This window comes from Pongo pygmaeus, chromosome 1 (assembly GCF_028885625.2).
Source record: "Pongo pygmaeus isolate AG05252 chromosome 1, NHGRI_mPonPyg2-v2.0_pri, whole genome shotgun sequence".
Classification (NCBI taxonomy): Eukaryota; Metazoa; Chordata; class Mammalia; order Primates; family Hominidae; genus Pongo; species Pongo pygmaeus.
Window position 1 is genome coordinate 140,095,012 of NC_072373.2, and position 18,193 is coordinate 140,113,204.

Consider the following 18,193-nt stretch of genomic DNA (forward strand, 5'->3'; position numbering starts at 1 on the left):
GAGCATCTATCAAGCTTATCGTGCTTTTTAAGTTAAAGTAATAAATTTCCTAAAGGATTGAGTTATGTAATACGTCATGTTGCAGTTTTCAGATAAACCCTACTCTACCATGACACATTATTTTGGGGTATTTAATTGGTCATGTTTTTTCAACATGACCAGTTTCAACAAATTACATTTGTTCGTAAGTGAGACTGGTCTATAGTTATCTTTGATGAACAATTTTCTGGAATAAGGATTATGCTAGCCTCTGAGACCAAATTGAGATGTTTTAACATTTTGTATAATCTAGAACTGCTTAAATAAAATAGAGATTCTCTTTCATAAGTTTTTATTTCCTTTTAAATGCAAGCATTACAAGGACAGTGTTTTCTTTTGTCTGATTTTTAAAAATTGATTTATTGCTATCCACTTGCTAATTTCTAGTTTCATTGCATTGTGATGACAGGATGGACCCTGAATTCCTACCTATCAACAAACAAAAAAAATTGTGGTTTTTGCTTCATGGTCATCTTTTCATGGCATTTGAAAAGAAATATTCTATAGCTATTAAAATTTGTGAACTATGTAATTCAAAATGTTTCCTCTATTTTGAACTCTTTATCTGACAATTTCTAAGAGCTGTGTTCAAATACGTAGCTATGATTATAAATTTGACAATATCTTGTTTACCAAGTTTTTCTTTACATAATTTGATATCATGCTGTGCAGACTGTGTTTTATGAGTTAATTTCCGAAATCCTTGCATGTTCTAAAATTGCTAGAATGTCCTTACTGTGCCCTTACTCTTGATAGTTTCACTCAAGATAGAAGTCTAAATTCAAAATAGTTCTCCCTCAGAACTTCAAAAATAGCAGTATGTTGTAGCACTCCAATGTACAGATGACAAGTCTGAGACCAATGTGATTCTTTTCCCCTTATAGGTACACTGTTTCTCTTTAGACATTTTGAGATTTTTCTCCTAAGCTTGGGATTACACATATTTTGTCAGTATTCATCCTGTATGACTTTTTCATTGTTTTTGCTCAGCACTGGAGACTTCTAATATGAATCTTTCATCAGAAGATTTTCTTTTTTCCTATTCTTCACTTCTTTTTTCACTTTCTGGAACTCCTCTATATATTTAAACTGTAACATACATACATACATTCAAAAATATTTATTGCATAGTATTTACCTGGCACTGTGATATATGCAGCATATTCAATGGTGAATTCTCTATACATATGGCTCTTAATCTCATGAAGTTTAATTTTTAAACAGATGGTGTTCTGGGTTTTCTATGCCTTTAAGAGATACATCTATGTCTTTCACTGTAATTTCCATCTTTTTTATCTTTTCTTGTAAGCTCTGGAAGTACCTTCAGCTCAAAATTCTAGCTCAGTAATTTGATTCTCAGCCATGTTTATTCAACTAATCAGCCTAAAACAGAGTTTATTTTCACAACTGTTTTTTATTTCCAAGATACTTTATAGCAACTTGCATTTTTAAAATTAGTACAATAACCTCTAAAATATTTGAAGATTATAATGACATATAATATGATGAGGATTACATATGAAACTATTGTAAGTAGTACTAATTATTATTCCATATAATACTAATTATACTTGGTCATTTTTTCCCCCTGAATTGTTTCCCCAGGAATTCTTTCTGCTTGTTAAGTTTGCTGTATATTTTTCATGTTGCTCTTTTCCTTAAATATTTGCTGTTTCTCATTTGTCTGTCTACTTGCAAATGAGAGCCTAGGAGTCAACAAACTTTTTATATAAAGGGTAGGCTTTGAGGCCCAAACACAGTATCTGTCATATATTGTTTTGGTGTTCTACAACCCTATAAAAATGTAAAATCTACTAAGAAATAGGTAGTGGGAGGCCTGCAGATAGCAGTTTTCCAACCAATAAATTTATCAGTATCATTATCTGGAGTTTATTTTCTGGGCTTGAGTGAAAAATTCCCTGAAGATGGCGATTACAGGAAACCTAGCATTTTAATTGTGTGAGGAAGGAGAAAGGAACAGTCAGAAGGAAAATTGGGAAATAGACAGCTGGCAGATTTTTCTTTGTTTGCTTGTTTTCTAAGTATGAGGAATAAAGCTCCTTGTGGTAATCACAATATACCTAGGGCATTGCCACACTTCAATGGCCCCTATTTGTATGCTCTGCATTATATGCTCTGCACATATACTCTGTGAGTCTCACCTTATTTGGCAAACATCAAATTGTGTTACAGCTTTAGCTTAGAGGAATTCTGTGGACCAGTAGCTCTGAGTCAGAGACCAGAATAACTATCTAGTCCTTGAAAAATCTGGCTTAGCACACTACAGACACCCCATCTCAGAGCTGTCTCTACAACTGGAGGTAATTCTTTAATTATCTGTATGTGGCTGTCAGTTCCTTGGCTCTCTTGGTTTCACCAAGATCTAATTCCTTGTTTTGTATCTTCTAGAAATATTTCACAGCACCCTTCTTATCTTCCTAGTGTGATTATAAATCTATCCTTATTGCTGAAATTTGTATTATTGTATCTCCTCTACAATTTTAATAGAACTTTAGAATTTAATGACTTGAATCAAGCATGCCATTTTAATCTAACTCTCTTAAATCTATACTTTATACTGATCTAATAAATAAGCTACCTATAGTACCCTTCCACACTCCATGCTATTTCATACCTCTCTGTCACCATCAACATCACTTCACCCTGATGCCTAATATAATATTTTTCAACTTTGTTTTAAAACAAAAACTGGGAAATTTTATCATTGTGGGATTCTCCGTAATATTTTCTGAAAGCATTAGAATTCACAACAGACCTCTGGGAATTAGAGGTCTGGGAAAGAAGAAGGGAAAGTCAAGAAGAGATTAGACTAGTATGGCTGTCTCCAAGGAGGCCTCAAATGGTGGCAGGACCTACTGAATTTACCATTGCCAAGAATCTGCCCTTCAGCCTTGCAGATTCCCTGGATTTGTTCGAATACCAAATAGAGATACAGCACTGAGGGTAGGGACCATAACTACCAAAAAAAGTCAAGTTGTTTATTTATAAAAGGAACTGTAACTGTCACACAGACTAGAACATTCCTGCCTGTACAGTTACTCCATTTTCTGTCCATCAACAGGTGTCAAACTGTAATCAAAAGTTTGTATGCCAGACGCGGTGGCTCATGCCTATAATCCCAGCACTTTGGGAGGCCAAGGCAGGCGGATCACTTGAGGTCAGGAGTTCAAGACCAACCTAACCAATATAATGAAACCCCATCTCTATTAAAAATACAAAAAAAATTAGCTGGGCATGGTGGTGTGTGCCTGTAATCCCAGTTACGTGGGAGGGCTGAGGCACAAGAATCGCTTGAACCCAGGAAGCAAAGATTGCAGTGAGCTGAGATAGTGCCACTGAACTCCAGCTTGGGTGACAGAGTGAGGCTATGTCTCAAAAAAAAAAAGTTTGCTTGTAATTAATGCTACTAAATGGTACATTAAAAAATGACTAGAATGGTAATTTTATGCTATGTCTACTTTACCACAATAAAAAAGTTTGCTTATATTCAAAGTAAGGACAATTTGGTAAATAAATAAAATGTTAAATAACATCTAAAATAATCTGATAATATCCACTTCTACAATAAGAACAATCTTGCCAACAAAAACAGAGTTCTTAAATACATTTCAACATGCACTAACATTTACCTTTGTAGTTCTTTTCTCTGTTTCTACATGTACAAGAGTGAGCTTATTATATGGGAAAATTACTACTCCTATTAACTTCCCAATATAGTTTTAAGTATTAAATGATGGGGGAAAAGTCCCCATTTTCTGACTCCCACAGGTCTGTTACAGATTCCAGTGCTTTCAGAAAGTATTATGAAGAATCCCCCAAACCTATGTTTATATTCAAAAGGGTGGAAACTCCTGCCTTGATAGGGGAAGAGTTACAGGCACCAGAAATTTGTATGAGGGCCCTATGAATGTTCTCAAAGTGCAATCACTGACCACTACCTTCAAAATCATGTGAGATATTTGTTAAAAATATATCACCTCCAGGATAGGCGTGGTGGCTCATGCCTGTAATCCTAGCACTTTGGGAAGCTGAGGTGGGAGGACTGCTTGTGTCCAGGAGTTCAAGACTAGCCTGGGCAACAAAGCAAGACCCCATCTCTACAAAAAAAATATTAGCTGAGTGTGATGGTGCATGTCTGTGGTCCCAGCTACTTGGGAGGCTAAGATGGGACGGCCGCTTGAGCCCAGGAGGTCAAGGCTGCAGTGAGCCATGATCGTGCCACTGAATTCCAGCCTGCATGACAAAGACAGACCCTAAAGAAAAAAAAAAAAAAAGGAGAAAAAAAGAACACCTCCAAAGAATATGCTCTGGTAAAATCTAGGTTGGTACCCCCAAATCCTCATTTCTACAAACATTTTAGAACTACTCCCCTTTTCTAACATTTAAGGTGACCTGAAGGATGAAGAATCAGCCAAGGAAAGCTGATGGGTATAGGCTATAGAATAAGAAAATGCAAAGGTCTTTGTAGGAAATAACTCATCAAAAAAGTAACAAAAGGCCATTATGGCTGGTGAGAATGGTATATGATATAAAGTTGGAAAGCTAGGCCAGTCTGATCAACATGATAAGGAGTTCTAACTGTATAGGTACAAAAAAAAAAAAAAAAGCATGAGATTAACATCATCTGAATTACATTTTTAAGAGCTTATACTAGTGTAGAAAACTGAATCTATCATGGTAAGGGTGGAATCAAGATTAGTTAATAAGAAATGATGACTTGAACTGGGTTGGTTGCAGTGGAGGTAGAAGAATCGGCAGATAAATTTTGGAAGCAGAACAGACAGACTTTTTGATAGACTGTAGGTAGGAAGTGATAAATAGGAAATAATACAAGATAGTCCCTAGGCATGTAGCTGAAACAACTGTGTAGGTTATAAATAAATTTCTTTGGTTATTTAGAACTATGTATCTCACTTTGTAATAGAGAAAACAAGTGATACTTGGAAAACAGAAGTTGAAAGGTATTTAAGATCTTATATAAATCCTTATTACAAAAGCAATGCAAATATAAACACTAAGGATCACAAAAACTAACCTGACTATAAAGTAAACTGCCCGTCTACAAATTATCCAATAGGAAATACATGAATTTGAATTTCTGAATTAAGCACGGTAACAAAATACACTTTTATCATTACCTTGCAAATTAGCTAGGCTGTATAAAGGCTCATGCGTCCCACAAAAAACTACTACTTAGATGTTCTTTCCTATCTCTCATTCTAAAACATTTACCCAGTTGTTACATAGGATTCCTGTTACATAATGGTTTTCTTTCCAAAAGTTTCATATCTCAGACTACCAGAGACATTGTTTTAAAAAAAATCACTCAGCTTAGTATCAAAAGAACCAAATACTAATAACCTAGAGGAATTTATTATTCTTTTACCTTAGCCCTTCCACAAATATTTTTAAATAAAGGAGAAATAAGAGGGTAACAAGTCCTATTATCCTTAAAATTTGAACTCCTAAGCAAAAAGGCTTTCAAAAGCTTGCTAAGTAAATACAGACTCCTAGATAGTATCCAAATTTCTCTAGTCTTCAATTACCCTTCTCTTATTTGGCACCAAATCCCTAAAATTAGATGCAAGTATCTATTAGATATTACTAGCTTAAAGCTAGGCAAACCTAGTTCACCTCAAAAAAAAAAAAAAAAAACTGTATTGGTTCAGAAAGTCTAGTTTTAAAAGCCTTATTTTATACAAAAAGATAAATTATCTGTGGGATTCTACAAATGTCCATACATTCACCCACTTAATACCTTACAATCTGATATATCCATACATTTATCCATTCGATGCCTCAAAACTTTTCTAATTTCACTGAAATACAGCCCCCTACGCTGGGCGTGATGGCTCACACCTGCAATCCCAGCACTGTGGGAAGCCAAGACAGACAGGTCACTTGAGCCCAGGAGTTCGAAACCAGCCTGGACAACATGGTAAAACCCCGTCTCTACAAAAACTACAAAAATTAGCTGAGCATGGTGGCTCACACTTAACAGTCCCAGCTACTTGGGAGGCTAAGTTGGAGGATCACTTGAACCCAGAAGGTTGAGGCTACACTGCACTCCAGCCTGGGTGACAGAGTGAAACCCTGTCCCAAAAAAGAAAAAAAAAAATACGGACCCTACTCTCAAAAGAGGCCACAGTAAAGACTGAAAAAAATAAGAGCACTACTTTTTAGTGACATAGATAGATGGTTGTTTGAAAATAAATTATTTAAGAATAGATCCTCTATCAAGCTCATGTTCTCTTTTTAAATATGTAGGTATATAAGCCATAAAAAGTAATTTTTAAAAAAGGATAGAAATATTTGAAAGAGAAATAATTCTTTTAAAAGAAAAGTCTGCTTCTTGGTTCCTCAGCCAAAAACAGACATGACAAAAGAACTAACACAACTACAGAAACTTTGTATCAAATGTATTTTCAGCAAGACTTCAAGATTTGACACAGGCACAGGGAAAAGGAACAAACTTAAAAAGAGTATAAATAAGGTCAGTTCAGACTCACTATTTGAAATGTGTTTTAAAAACAATTTTAGTCTTACATTTCAAAAATATGATTGAGAAATTTTTTTCTTTAATTCAAGTCTTCTCAATCATCTTAAAATACTTGTGAGCTGAACTGATACATTAAGGCAAATTTTGATTTTAAATACTCATTTCATTGATGAACTCTGTTTCATTTAAACTGCTAATCCAGGGAGAAAGTTTTCATAAAAAACATTTTATTGCTACAAAGGGAAACATGGTCACAAAGAGCCTTTAAGCGTATCTTAACGCAAATTACTATTCAATGTCTAATGCAGTAAAAAAATACACAGAGCACAAAATACTTGCCCAGTTTATATCTTCTAGGGTAAGTATTTAAAAAATTGATGCACACTTGAATATTCACTCCCAAGAGCAGCATTTAAGATAAAATGATTAGAATAGATATACTAACAATACACATTTGTTATCCTTAACACCAATAAAGTAATAAAAATTAAGTTTAAAAATTATACAAACAATTTATCGGATCTAAGTTTGGTAGCTATAAAAATTAAACTAAAATAGTTTTACCTTCATTTTATTAAACAAATGTTAAACATTTAGAAATTATATAAAACAAATTTTAATATGTGGAATGCATGCAACATGGGTGTTAATTCATATTTTAAGCTATTAAATTTCTTACCCTTTTTTACATTAGAACCGAAATGTAAAGGTCCTTTTAAATCTAATACCTTATATTTAATTTTCTTCAGGTTGCTCAACAGGGAAGTCAGCAGGTTCTTCCTTTGCTGTTTCTTCCTCTACTTCCTCTACTTCCCCCACTCCCTCTACTTCTCCCACTACCCCTACTTCCCCTCCTTCCCCCACTCCCTCTATATTTCCCTCGCCCTCTATTCCTCCTTCTCTCACTTCCTCTACTTCTTCCACTTCCTCCACTTCCCCCACTTCCTCTGCTTCTTCTTCCTCATCTTCATCCTCCTCTTCTTCAATAGGTTCATCAATCTTCTCTTCATCCTCCTCATCTCCTTCTATTTGCTGATCCTGAGAATGGTCTTGAATTTCAAAAGGATTCTCACCCTAAAAACATAAGAAATGGCTTTCAAAATCAGCACATTCATTATTACATGATCTAGCAAGTGAAATTTTTACTTGGCATATGATGAGGAATAAATGCCATTTTGAAACTTTTCATTGTAAATTATAACAAATTCATTAAGTATTTGTTGAGTGTCCATTTCATACCAATGTGAGCATATAATTTACTGAAGCCATTACTTTATACTCCATAACTGAAATGCTTAAAGGTCATATTTTCCCCTTAACAGTATTTCTAAATAATCATATATATATACACACACACACACACACACACACACACACACACACACATATATATATACATGACAAAGGCAAGTGTGATTTTTGGTAGAAACAAAAGGGATGATGCAAAGATTTACATTTTACTTAATTATATGAGTATTTAATGTTACAGAATCTCTTTAAAACTCAAATGAAAATCAGGTACCTTGCTTAATCTACTAGATACCATGCCTTATTTCTACTTTTAAAAAGTAGACAAACCTCTCAGTAAACATTCATAGGTACAACTTTATTTTAATATTTTATTTTAATACTTCAATTATATATCTGGATCAAATCTCATATCAATTTGACCATATCAGAAGGCTATATTAATGTAGTAAGAAATGAAGTAACAGTGAAGGTTATTAAGCAGGAAAATATTAAGACTGGCAGTACCCTTTAAGATGAATGATACAGGAATGTGTAGGATGAAGTAGAGAACCAAAAGAAGGAATACTAGTGAGGAGGCTACTCTAATATCCCAGACCAGGGAAATGTAAAAGATGTGGTGACATTATTCACAGAACAGGTAAATTACAATCACTATTCTAATGGAAAGGAAAAGGGGAAGAAGTGTATATATGTTATTAATATATATAATTATAACTTCAGACATCTAGATGTCTAACAGGCAGCTATAAATTTGCAACTCAAAAGAGAGGAGAGTTCAAAATAAGATATTTACATTTATGAACTGCCTGCTTGCAGACAGTGCATGGTGAAGCCAGGGTGGGACTGGTGGATTAAGTAGAAAAAAGGGCTGCAATAAAAACTCTATGAAGATGCCTACACTATACATGGGGGCAGCAGAAGTTAGAAGTGAAAGAACACAGTCAGGCACGGTGGCTCACACCTGTAAGGCTGAGGCGGGTGATCACAAGGTCAGGAGATTGAGACCATCCTGGCTAACATGGTGAAACCCCGTCTCCACTAAACACACAAAAAATTAGCCGGGCCTAGTAGCAGGCACCTGTAGTCCCAGCTACTTGGGAAACTGAGACAGGAGAATGGCGTGAACCCAGGAGGTGGAGCTTGCAGTGAGCCGAGATCACGCCACTGCACTCCAGCCTGGGCGACACAGCGAGACTCTGTCTCGAAAAAAAAAAAAAAAAAAGTGAAGGAACACTTGGTGCAGGAGGAAACCCAGGACAGTAAAAAGACTACCTGATAAAAGACAGTTTCAAGAATAAGTGATAGATCAACAGTGTCAAATGGTACATATAAAAAAGCAGAAAGCAATTGAAAAAGGTCACTAGAGTTAATCATGAATACAGAATGGGGGTTCTTGAGGATTTATTGTACTATCCCCTTATTTTCATACATTTAATATGTTATAATTTTTTAAAGACCACTAGATTTGATAATGACATTAGTAATCTCAGGAAGAGCAGTTTCAAAAGTATGATGTGACAGTTAGACAGCAGTAGTTGTCCAAGAATGTATCTTTAAAATTTCCTATGAAGCTGTCAAAAACCACAGGCCCTGATTCCAGCACCCTGAGGTTTTCATTTAGTCTGTACTGGAGCTCTTGCTGAAAACACAAATTCCTGGATCAATCTCAGACCGCCTGAATCAAAATTTCCAGGGGACACGCTCAGTAACTTGCACATTTAAGAAGCATTTCAGGGCAAAAATTAGCTGGGTGTGGTAGCACGTGCCCATAGACCTAGCTACTCAGGAGGCTGAGGCAGGAGAATCGTTTGAATCCAGGAGGTGGAGTTTGCAGTAAGCCAAGATCACACCACTGCACTCCAGCCTGGGCAACAGAGTGAGACTGTCTCAAAATAAGAGAAGCATTTTTGGAGATATTTATCAGTGAAGTTTGGGAAACCCTAATTCAGAAAGCCTAAAAAAGGGCTTAGGCAGCTTTTTGTTTATCTTAGCCTCACGGGTGATTGAACACATTCCTCCGGTTGAGAACTACTAGTTTAAAGAGTGAATAATAGAGAGGAAGCAAAGAGCACATGCAAAGTAAACTACCATTTCAAGTATGCTGGGAAGAGACAAGATGATAAAACAGGGTGGGCCAAAGTCTAGGAAAAGTTAAGTCATTTTTAGTTTAGGGAACTCATAAGCATGTCTATTTGAGGAAGATTAGAAAAAAAAAAGGAAAAAAATCAGATGCAAGTAAGGGAAGAAATAATGATGGAATTAGAACAAAGATGAAAGGCAAAGAAGATTTTTCCTCACAGATAATAAAGGTGAAGGAAAGATATATCTAAGGCAGAAATGACAACACTTACTGAATTTACATCTAATGGTCTCACTCTCCCTAATGCAGAAGAAATAAGCATATGGGAAGTAGCTGAGTGTGGTGGTGTGTGCCTGTAATCCCAGCTACTAGAGAGGCCGAGGTGGGAGAATGGGTTTAAACCCAGGAGTTCAAGGCTGCAGTGAGCTATTATCGCACCACTGCACTCTGGCCTGGGCAACACAAAAAGATTCCGTCTTAAAATATATATATAAGAAAAAGAATATGGGAAGCAAAGAGAGCAAGAATGAAATCTGAGACATGAGGTTATTAAAGGTTGGAAGAGTCACCACAGGAAACACATTACACTGGTAGTTAATAAGTAAAATTATTGTGAATTGAGTGAAAATCTGGGAAACACAGGACTGGCACGCACGATTCCATATTTTTTAGCAAGACAAACATTAAAGCTAAACGTAGAGCTAGAACTAATAAGGAATTTGAGAATGGCACCATTCCCTACTGAAAGGGGTGATCATCAATGCCCAGAGCAGGGAGTGAAGGCAGAACAAGATGATACAGTTGGGGAATTAGGAGAAATTGATGAACTGATTATCTCGATGAGTACAAAGTTGTTTTGTTTTGTTTTGTTTTTTTCTGTCTTCTCTGCTGTGTCTCTAAGGGACAAAGATTTAAAAGGGCATTTTATCAGACTGAGAGCACTTGACAGTGGAGGAGCTTTAAGCCATGACCAGAGCTGACCATGAGCAGAAGATGTTCTGGGGAATGACAACAGGGAACAGAGCAGACAGGCATGCTGAATAAAGGGCCATCATTGAGTAATGTGACCCCAGTGCTTCTTGAATTTTCACATGCATATAAATCAACAAGAATCTTGTTAAAATGAAGATTCTTATTCAGTAGGCCTGGGTATGACCTGCAATTCTGCATTTCTAATGAGCTCCCAAGTGATGCCAATACTGCTGATCCACAGATCACATTCTGAGTAACAAAGTTCTAGAGGAGTTCTCCAGTTCAGGTGTGTTCTCTACAATATGTGCATGGGCAGGATACTCCCACCAGTGACATCTCTCATTCCATGAAGTGACTCGATTGTGTAACTTGAAAACACTATATAGAAATTCTAATTTTGCATTCTTCCCTCGTTAAAAATTATCTTCATACATCAATAGAAACCACTGACTTCTCAGAAGTTTGTGACAATGCAAGAATAAAAATCTAATTTTTCCTTCTAAAGAAGGAATGATGCTTCTTTTTGATGCCATACCTCCCATAAAATTGGATTTCAATTGAGGGCTGCATTCATTTCTTTAAAGTAGTGTCAAGAATGTAGTAAATGGTGACAAATATTAACGAATATTAGATTAACAAATTAGAAAATACGCTCCTAAGGAACAAGCTGCAAGAACTAATATTATGTATCTTGGAAAGAACTGGTAGAGGGACATTTTAATGGTCATTAAATATGTATCAGGTTTTCTTCACTGAGTAGCTGTTAATAGTCACAATAGACAAAATAAACAAAACTTCTTTAATCTATACTTACTAATGTAAATAACACACTGTTTTAAATCCTCAACACAACAGCTCTCTTCAGTGTAGAATAATGATTTTAAGGTAGGTATTATTTTGTAAAGACTGAAAAATAACTTCTATCAGACCAGTCTGGGTATTATAAGAGAAGTAAAAACAGAACAAAACCAAAAGACTAACCTCTAAAATTTATTCCCGAATCACAGTAAGCTCTTATTTGTATAGTAAGTGTTTATCATAAATTTTATGTAAAGATGGATTCAAGCCATAACATATGGCAAAAACCCTGAGGAGTAAAGAGTATATATCCCATCATTCACATCTGAGTTTCCTGATATTAGAAGCAAACCTCTCTTCTCCTGCCCTCCAAATTCCATGAGATTCCTTCTTCTGGAGCAACATATCTGACCTTCCTGCTACCCTCCAACTTTTATCCAAGGAAAAGGAATGATTTATGCAATTAGTATGCTTGGAAGAAAAAACTAGGTGGACACAACACAGTCCCTTGTGGGTCCCCTCTTTTGGGTCTTCCTAGTGACAGAAAAGGTACACCCTAGTCTGTTCAATGCCATGTGGTAAACAAGGAGAAGCCTGTTGCTGTCCATCTGGGCTGGTAACAGAAATTGGGAGGATCTAAGTCTACCTAATTCAGAAGTGAAATATTAAAAGTCCACAGCAACTACACAGCTAAGATATATTCTCCAAGTCAATTTTTTCTTAAATCAAGAATAAAACTGACATTTTGATTTTCTACCTAATTCTTGTGTATTTCTCATTGATTCAGAGTTACAAAGGTGATAAGAGAGGAATCACTGCTCCCATCTTGACCAACCCAACAATTAGGAAAAAAGATGTTTTACCTATATGCAAGATACTGAGTAAAATTCTTCTTAATATGTTATACTATATTCAAGTATCACAAAAGCTTACCATGTCACCAGTTAATTATTGCAATACTACAATACTATTGAAAAGGTTTTTGCCCTAAAATCTTACCTTAACAAAACGTTCATATCGCGCCTTCACTATTGGATTATTTAAAATGCTTGTAGCAGTCAAGACACTCTCTCTTTTTATTTGTTCCTTATAAGCCTATAAAAAATAGAACACACTGAGGGTTCTTGAAAACCATGCCATGAAAAATATTTCCATAATTAAAACAGCATTTCATGCTCAAACCCTTAGATTTAAATGACTTATCTTCCTACATACTATAAAGCAATAGCAACTACTGTAACCACAATCTAAATCTATGAATTCAAACAATGAAGATTCAAGCTAATCAGCTTCTAAAGAAAACACTCAGTCCCACAAATCTACAAGTCTAGATTCTACTAGATAGCTGCCTTCTCTTCTTTCCATTCCACATCTGCCTCCCCAGCCCCCAACTATTAATTTTCATGCTGTCAAAAAATAAAGAATAATTTTTCATACTACCAGAGTATCTAGTCTTCCTCTAGGCTGTAGTTATTTCAAGACTATTATACAGAGGAAGAAAGTTACCAGTATAGAAAATTGCCAAAATGGTGTCAAGGGAATATCAAGAGAAGAAAAAGACATAGATTAAGAAAAGATTGTATGTGTTCAAAAATGCTTGAAGAAATCTGAATTAAATGAAGTTCGCTTCAATACAAAATAAAAGTTTAACACTTGAGTATGTTCTATTTAAAACTTAAGGCTTTAATATCTGAATCTTTAAATATGCTTTTCAAACTGATTTCCCACAATATAAACATTTGTATTGTCCTAAGTAAATCTGACTAAATAAAACCAGCCAAGCCAATAGAGAAGCAGAAATATACTGACCAAAAAGAAGACAGTAAATTTTTCAGGGATATTCTACTAAAAAATGTAACAATAGATGCTAGCTGATAATGCTGTTTTTAAATGTATTTTTCCCAACCATCAGAAAAATGTATCAGTAATAATGATCAAATCTTTACTTTCTTTTTTATTCTAAAACACAGACACACACAACACACACACACTCTCACAAAACTGTTTTGTACTGACTTTTTAAAAAGTTAATAGTTCAACAAAAGCTACGATTTCCTGAATGCTTACCATTACCAGGCACTATTTTAATTGCCTTATACATTTTAATTAATCTAATTCTTAAAAAAAATCAAATAAGAGTAGAATGATCATCTACCCTCATTTTACAGATAAGGAAACTTAGACAAAGAAAGGCTAACTTGCTTGCTTAACACATGTTATAGATTGAACAACTCAGGGAGTCTTACTTTAGAGCTCAATCTTAACCACTATATACTGCCTCTCTGAGTATACTTACAGTTATTTCCATATGAGATTGATAAATTGATAGAATTGCAGATAGGCGTGAAGCTATGGCCAAAGAACAATACACGATTGATGGATAATCCGGCAACTTTATTAAGACAGATGAAAATTTTACCTGCTTCCCTTTGATATGATCAGGAGATTTTAAGTGCTGCTGAACTGAACTATGTAAAGCAGGGATATACACACTGCAAGCGCTGCAATGAACTGTCTCTACCTTCATCATGTGATCATCTGCAGTAACACCTACAAAAGACATCCAATTATTAAAGAAATAATTCATATATTATTTCTGACCAATGAAGTTTTTACTACGTAATTTCCATGATTATTTATACCCTTTCTTCCAAAATAAAGATCAGAGTGCATAGGTTTGAGTATTTCTACCACATCTCATAAATCTACATATGTAGATTTAATATATTGCTAACTAATTAAAATTATTAAGGTACAATTACATTATAGTTCCTAATCATGTTAAACAACCATGCTGTAAGGCCTGTACATTCATCCTCCCAAAACTATAATACAAAGGAAAACAAATATTGATTTTGTAGTAAAATAAGAATTTCCATGATTATGAATGTGGATGAGTAAGAAAAGGGGAAAAGATGTCAAAACTGGATTCATAAGGAACAAAGGTATTCTGGATCTTGCAAATGGTGATCGGGATTTATTACAGGTGAAGGTATAAACATATGCAAGGGAAGGGTGAAAGAGAATGGTACTTTCTGCAAGTTAGTACAACTGGAACAGAGAAGAGACTAAAGACGAAAATAGAAAAAAAGAAGGGCCTAAATAATAAAGAGCTTTATGTGCCACGCCTAGGAATTTGAACTTGATCCTGGAGAGGATGAGGAGCCACTGAAAGTTCCTGAAATAATGAGATCATGTAGTAAAATCGTAAGATAAGAAAAACTGGAAGTAATGAAACTACTTTGGAAATACTACAATTGTCAAGACAACAGAAAAGGATTTGAACAAATACAGTATTTAAAGGAGAGGTAAAGAAACAGATTTGATAAATGTTTAAAAGATAGAATTGATGTTATCAATTGATCAATACTATAGATACAGTAAGGAAAAAGTACCTAGTATAACTCTCTACTTCTGGCTTTGGTAGATGATGCAGGCCCTTCTCAAGATACATGAAGGAAAAAACTGTGAGGTTTTGTTTTGCTTTCTTTGTAAGGTAGGATATGCTCAGGGAGACGATAAATTTTTTGGATATGTTGATTTTGTGTGACTGCTGTAAAGAGATGTCAGTAGGTAGTTAGATGTGTAAGACTAGAGTTCAGAAGAAAGATCTGTGCTAGAAATATAGATGTATAAGTAATGAATATCTAGATACTAACGTAAGCTCTGTAAGTGAATTTATTAGGAAGGAATATAAAAAGAGGTGGTAATGGGGCTAATGACAAGGTACTGAGAAACATCAAATTCTAAAAGAGTGGCAGAGAAACCATAAAGACTTAAAAAATGACAAAAGGATAAAGAAAACATTAGGCCAGTGAAGTGCCACAGAAACAAAGGAAGAAAAATGACTCATGAATAATATAGTTAGTAAAAAATGTTACAGAAGACAATGATTCAAAAGAACCTACAGAAGTTGGTGTTGGTAACTTCTGTCACAGCAGTTTCAGTAGACTAACAGTAGTAGAAAGTTGTTTAATGTGCTTAATGTAATACATGGGAGATGAAGAAGCAGAGACTAGTGTGGGTTATGCTTAAAGAAGCATGGTTATTCAAAAAGAAAAAGAAGACAGGTTATTTAGGAGAACTAGTGTCTGTTTTTCTTTCCTTTTCTTTTATTCCTTTTGTTGGCTGTTTTTTGTTCGGTTAGTTCTTGTTTTTGTTCTTGTTTTGTTTTGTTTTTTTAAGTAAAAGCATATTTACAGACTCCAGAGATGGAATCAAAAGAGAAGGAAAGACTAAAAAACAGAAGAGTTCATAACTTGAATTTTGGGAGAAGGAATAACAGAAACAGAGAACAGAGAGAAGTATCTTTCATCTAGAGGAAAAGGTAACTTTTCCTCTCAAACTGAAGTGAAGAAAGTAATGGCAGATAATGATAAATTTGTAAGCATAAGAACAGGAAGACAAAGAAGTTCATTTCTGGTAACTCACTCAGAGCTACTGTATATATGACTGTACTATATCACTCTAGTGGCTATCATTTACATTTAAACAGGTTATGATATATAAAAATACATGTAGAATTTTAAAATAATTTGTTTTAAATACTTACCTTCCATAACATCTTTTTCAATTATTTTAACTACTTCTGTTTGATTATTTGTCTGTTGCTTACGAATAGATGTTTTCTTGAATTTATTCACCATACACTCCTAGAAAACAAAATAGAAAGAATCCAAATAGTTTTCAATGAGCACTGAAGTATAATGCTTAGCACCATGTTCATTCTATGGAAGATACAGTATCTGCTATATAAAAATTAACATCTTTTCTCAAGGAGTTTATAATTTAATTGAAAAGATAATCATAAAATATTAGGAACCTACAAAAATTATTCATTTTTCAAAGTACATTTTAAGCATATAGAGAAAGGGATCAAAAGGAGCTTGAATATTTAAGAGGTCGTCCAGAGTAGGTGGGTATTTAAGTTATAAAGGACACACAGAAACCCATTAAGGAAATAAATTACAGGAGATTGTTAATTAAGGGTCATAGTTCTATGAGAATTACAGTGGTCTGAATGATCACTTTTCTTTTTTTTTTTTGAGATGGAGTCTCACTCTGTCACTCAGGCTGGAGTGCAGTGGTGTGATCTCCGCTCACTGCAACCTCTGCCTCCCGGGTTTAAGCAATTCTCCTGTCTCAGCCTCCCAGGTAGCTGGGATTACAGGCACGCGCCACCACGCCTGGCTAATTTTTGTATTTTTAGTAAAGACGGGGTTTCACCATGTTGCTCAGGCTGGTCTTGAACCCCTGACCTCGTGATCCGCCCGCCTCAGCCTCCCAAAGTGCTGGGATTACAGGCGTGAGCCACTGCACCTGGCCTGATCATTGTATTTTTAACTTTCTAATAATTCCATCTCTTCTGTCCAAATTAATTGTATGTACAATCAACAGTCCAGCTCAAGCCCCTTCTTTAAGCATTCCTTAACATTCCCAACTGTCTTTCCCTTTGCTAAACTCCTACAGTATTTCTGAATTCCTCGCATTGCCACTTAACAGTCATTTAACTGCTCTGAGCATAATCTTTCATGATAAAAATGAATTGTTACAGGGCTCAACTGAAATAACGAATGAATGTAACCAGCACAACTCCAGTTAATGAATGATAGCTGACTCTACATCAATAAAGCTGTTAAAGGACACCTCCCACAGAAACAACTGTGAAAAATGTAATAATTTCTGAAATAACAAATACAAATTCTATTATAGAGGAATTCACAAGTAATTCTGGGTTAATTTTAAAACAACTCTTTCTTTAAATAGTAAATTAAAATTTTAGAAACATAAATGCGAGAGATGGGGAAAGTGAAAAATGAAATCATAAGAAATTCATATCAATAAAATGCTTCTCACTTCAAAAACAGCTACTCACATGCAAAAACTCCATAACTACTTTATCAAATTTAGTTTGTTTCTGTATATGATCTAATGTTTCCTGATGTGAAGAACTTTCCAGATGCAGTTCAATATCTTTTTCTTCAAACGTTCGAAATTTACAAAATGAACATGTAAATGCCATTCTGTAAGAGAAAAAAAGTTTTCCTTTAAATATTACTTTATTCACCTATAGAGTTCATAAGAATATAACATTGAAACTAATTTTACCAACATAAATGATTTCCTTTCTTCCTCTTTGACTGAATTAAACTTAGCTTAAATCCAAAAAAAAAAAACAGTATTTAAGTACATATTTGGACAGCGCCCATATACCACTTTGCATTTCTAGCCCACCTTGGAGCTTCTCGGTAGGAAAAATGGAATCAGGGGATCTATAAGTTATCCACTTCAAGCCTGGACCAATTAAAAAGGCAAAGCAAACCTCAAGAAGTATCAAGTTCCAAAGTTCTGCAGCTTATTTTACATGTTGTTCCATCCTCCAGCTTCTAAACCAATGGTAGTATCAACAAAGCAAGGTGGCACACCACCAGACAATCATAATTCACTCCTGTGGAATTCTTGGGTGATAAAAGTCTTGCCTTCTAAAGACTACTTCACTTAGGGATAACTAATAGGCCTGGACTGGACAAATG

The 18,193-nt window shown here is 35.0% G+C and overlaps 1 protein-coding gene across 4 annotated transcripts in view; it reads right to left on the reverse strand.

The window, feature by feature from the left end:
• Positions 1 to 1,433: 1,433 nt before the first annotated feature.
• Positions 1,434 to 18,193, reverse strand: part of ZNF326 (zinc finger protein 326) — a 38,501-nt gene continuing 21,741 nt past the window's right edge. For 3 of the 4 annotated variants that reach the window (XM_054476966.2, XM_054476998.2, XM_054477008.2), the window contains 5 exons: positions 17,536 to 17,683; positions 16,213 to 16,312; positions 14,080 to 14,210; positions 12,660 to 12,755; positions 1,434 to 7,633 (listed from right to left, as the gene is read on the reverse strand). In XM_054476966.2, the coding sequence (XP_054332941.1) occupies positions 7,295 to 7,633; positions 12,660 to 12,755; positions 14,080 to 14,210; positions 16,213 to 16,312; positions 17,536 to 17,683 (814 nt within the window). In that variant the 3' untranslated portion in view covers positions 1,434 to 7,294. The remainder of the gene's footprint in view (positions 7,634 to 12,659; positions 12,756 to 14,079; positions 14,211 to 16,212; positions 16,313 to 17,535; positions 17,684 to 18,193) is intronic. The other variant, XM_063652836.1, reaches the window with a different exon arrangement.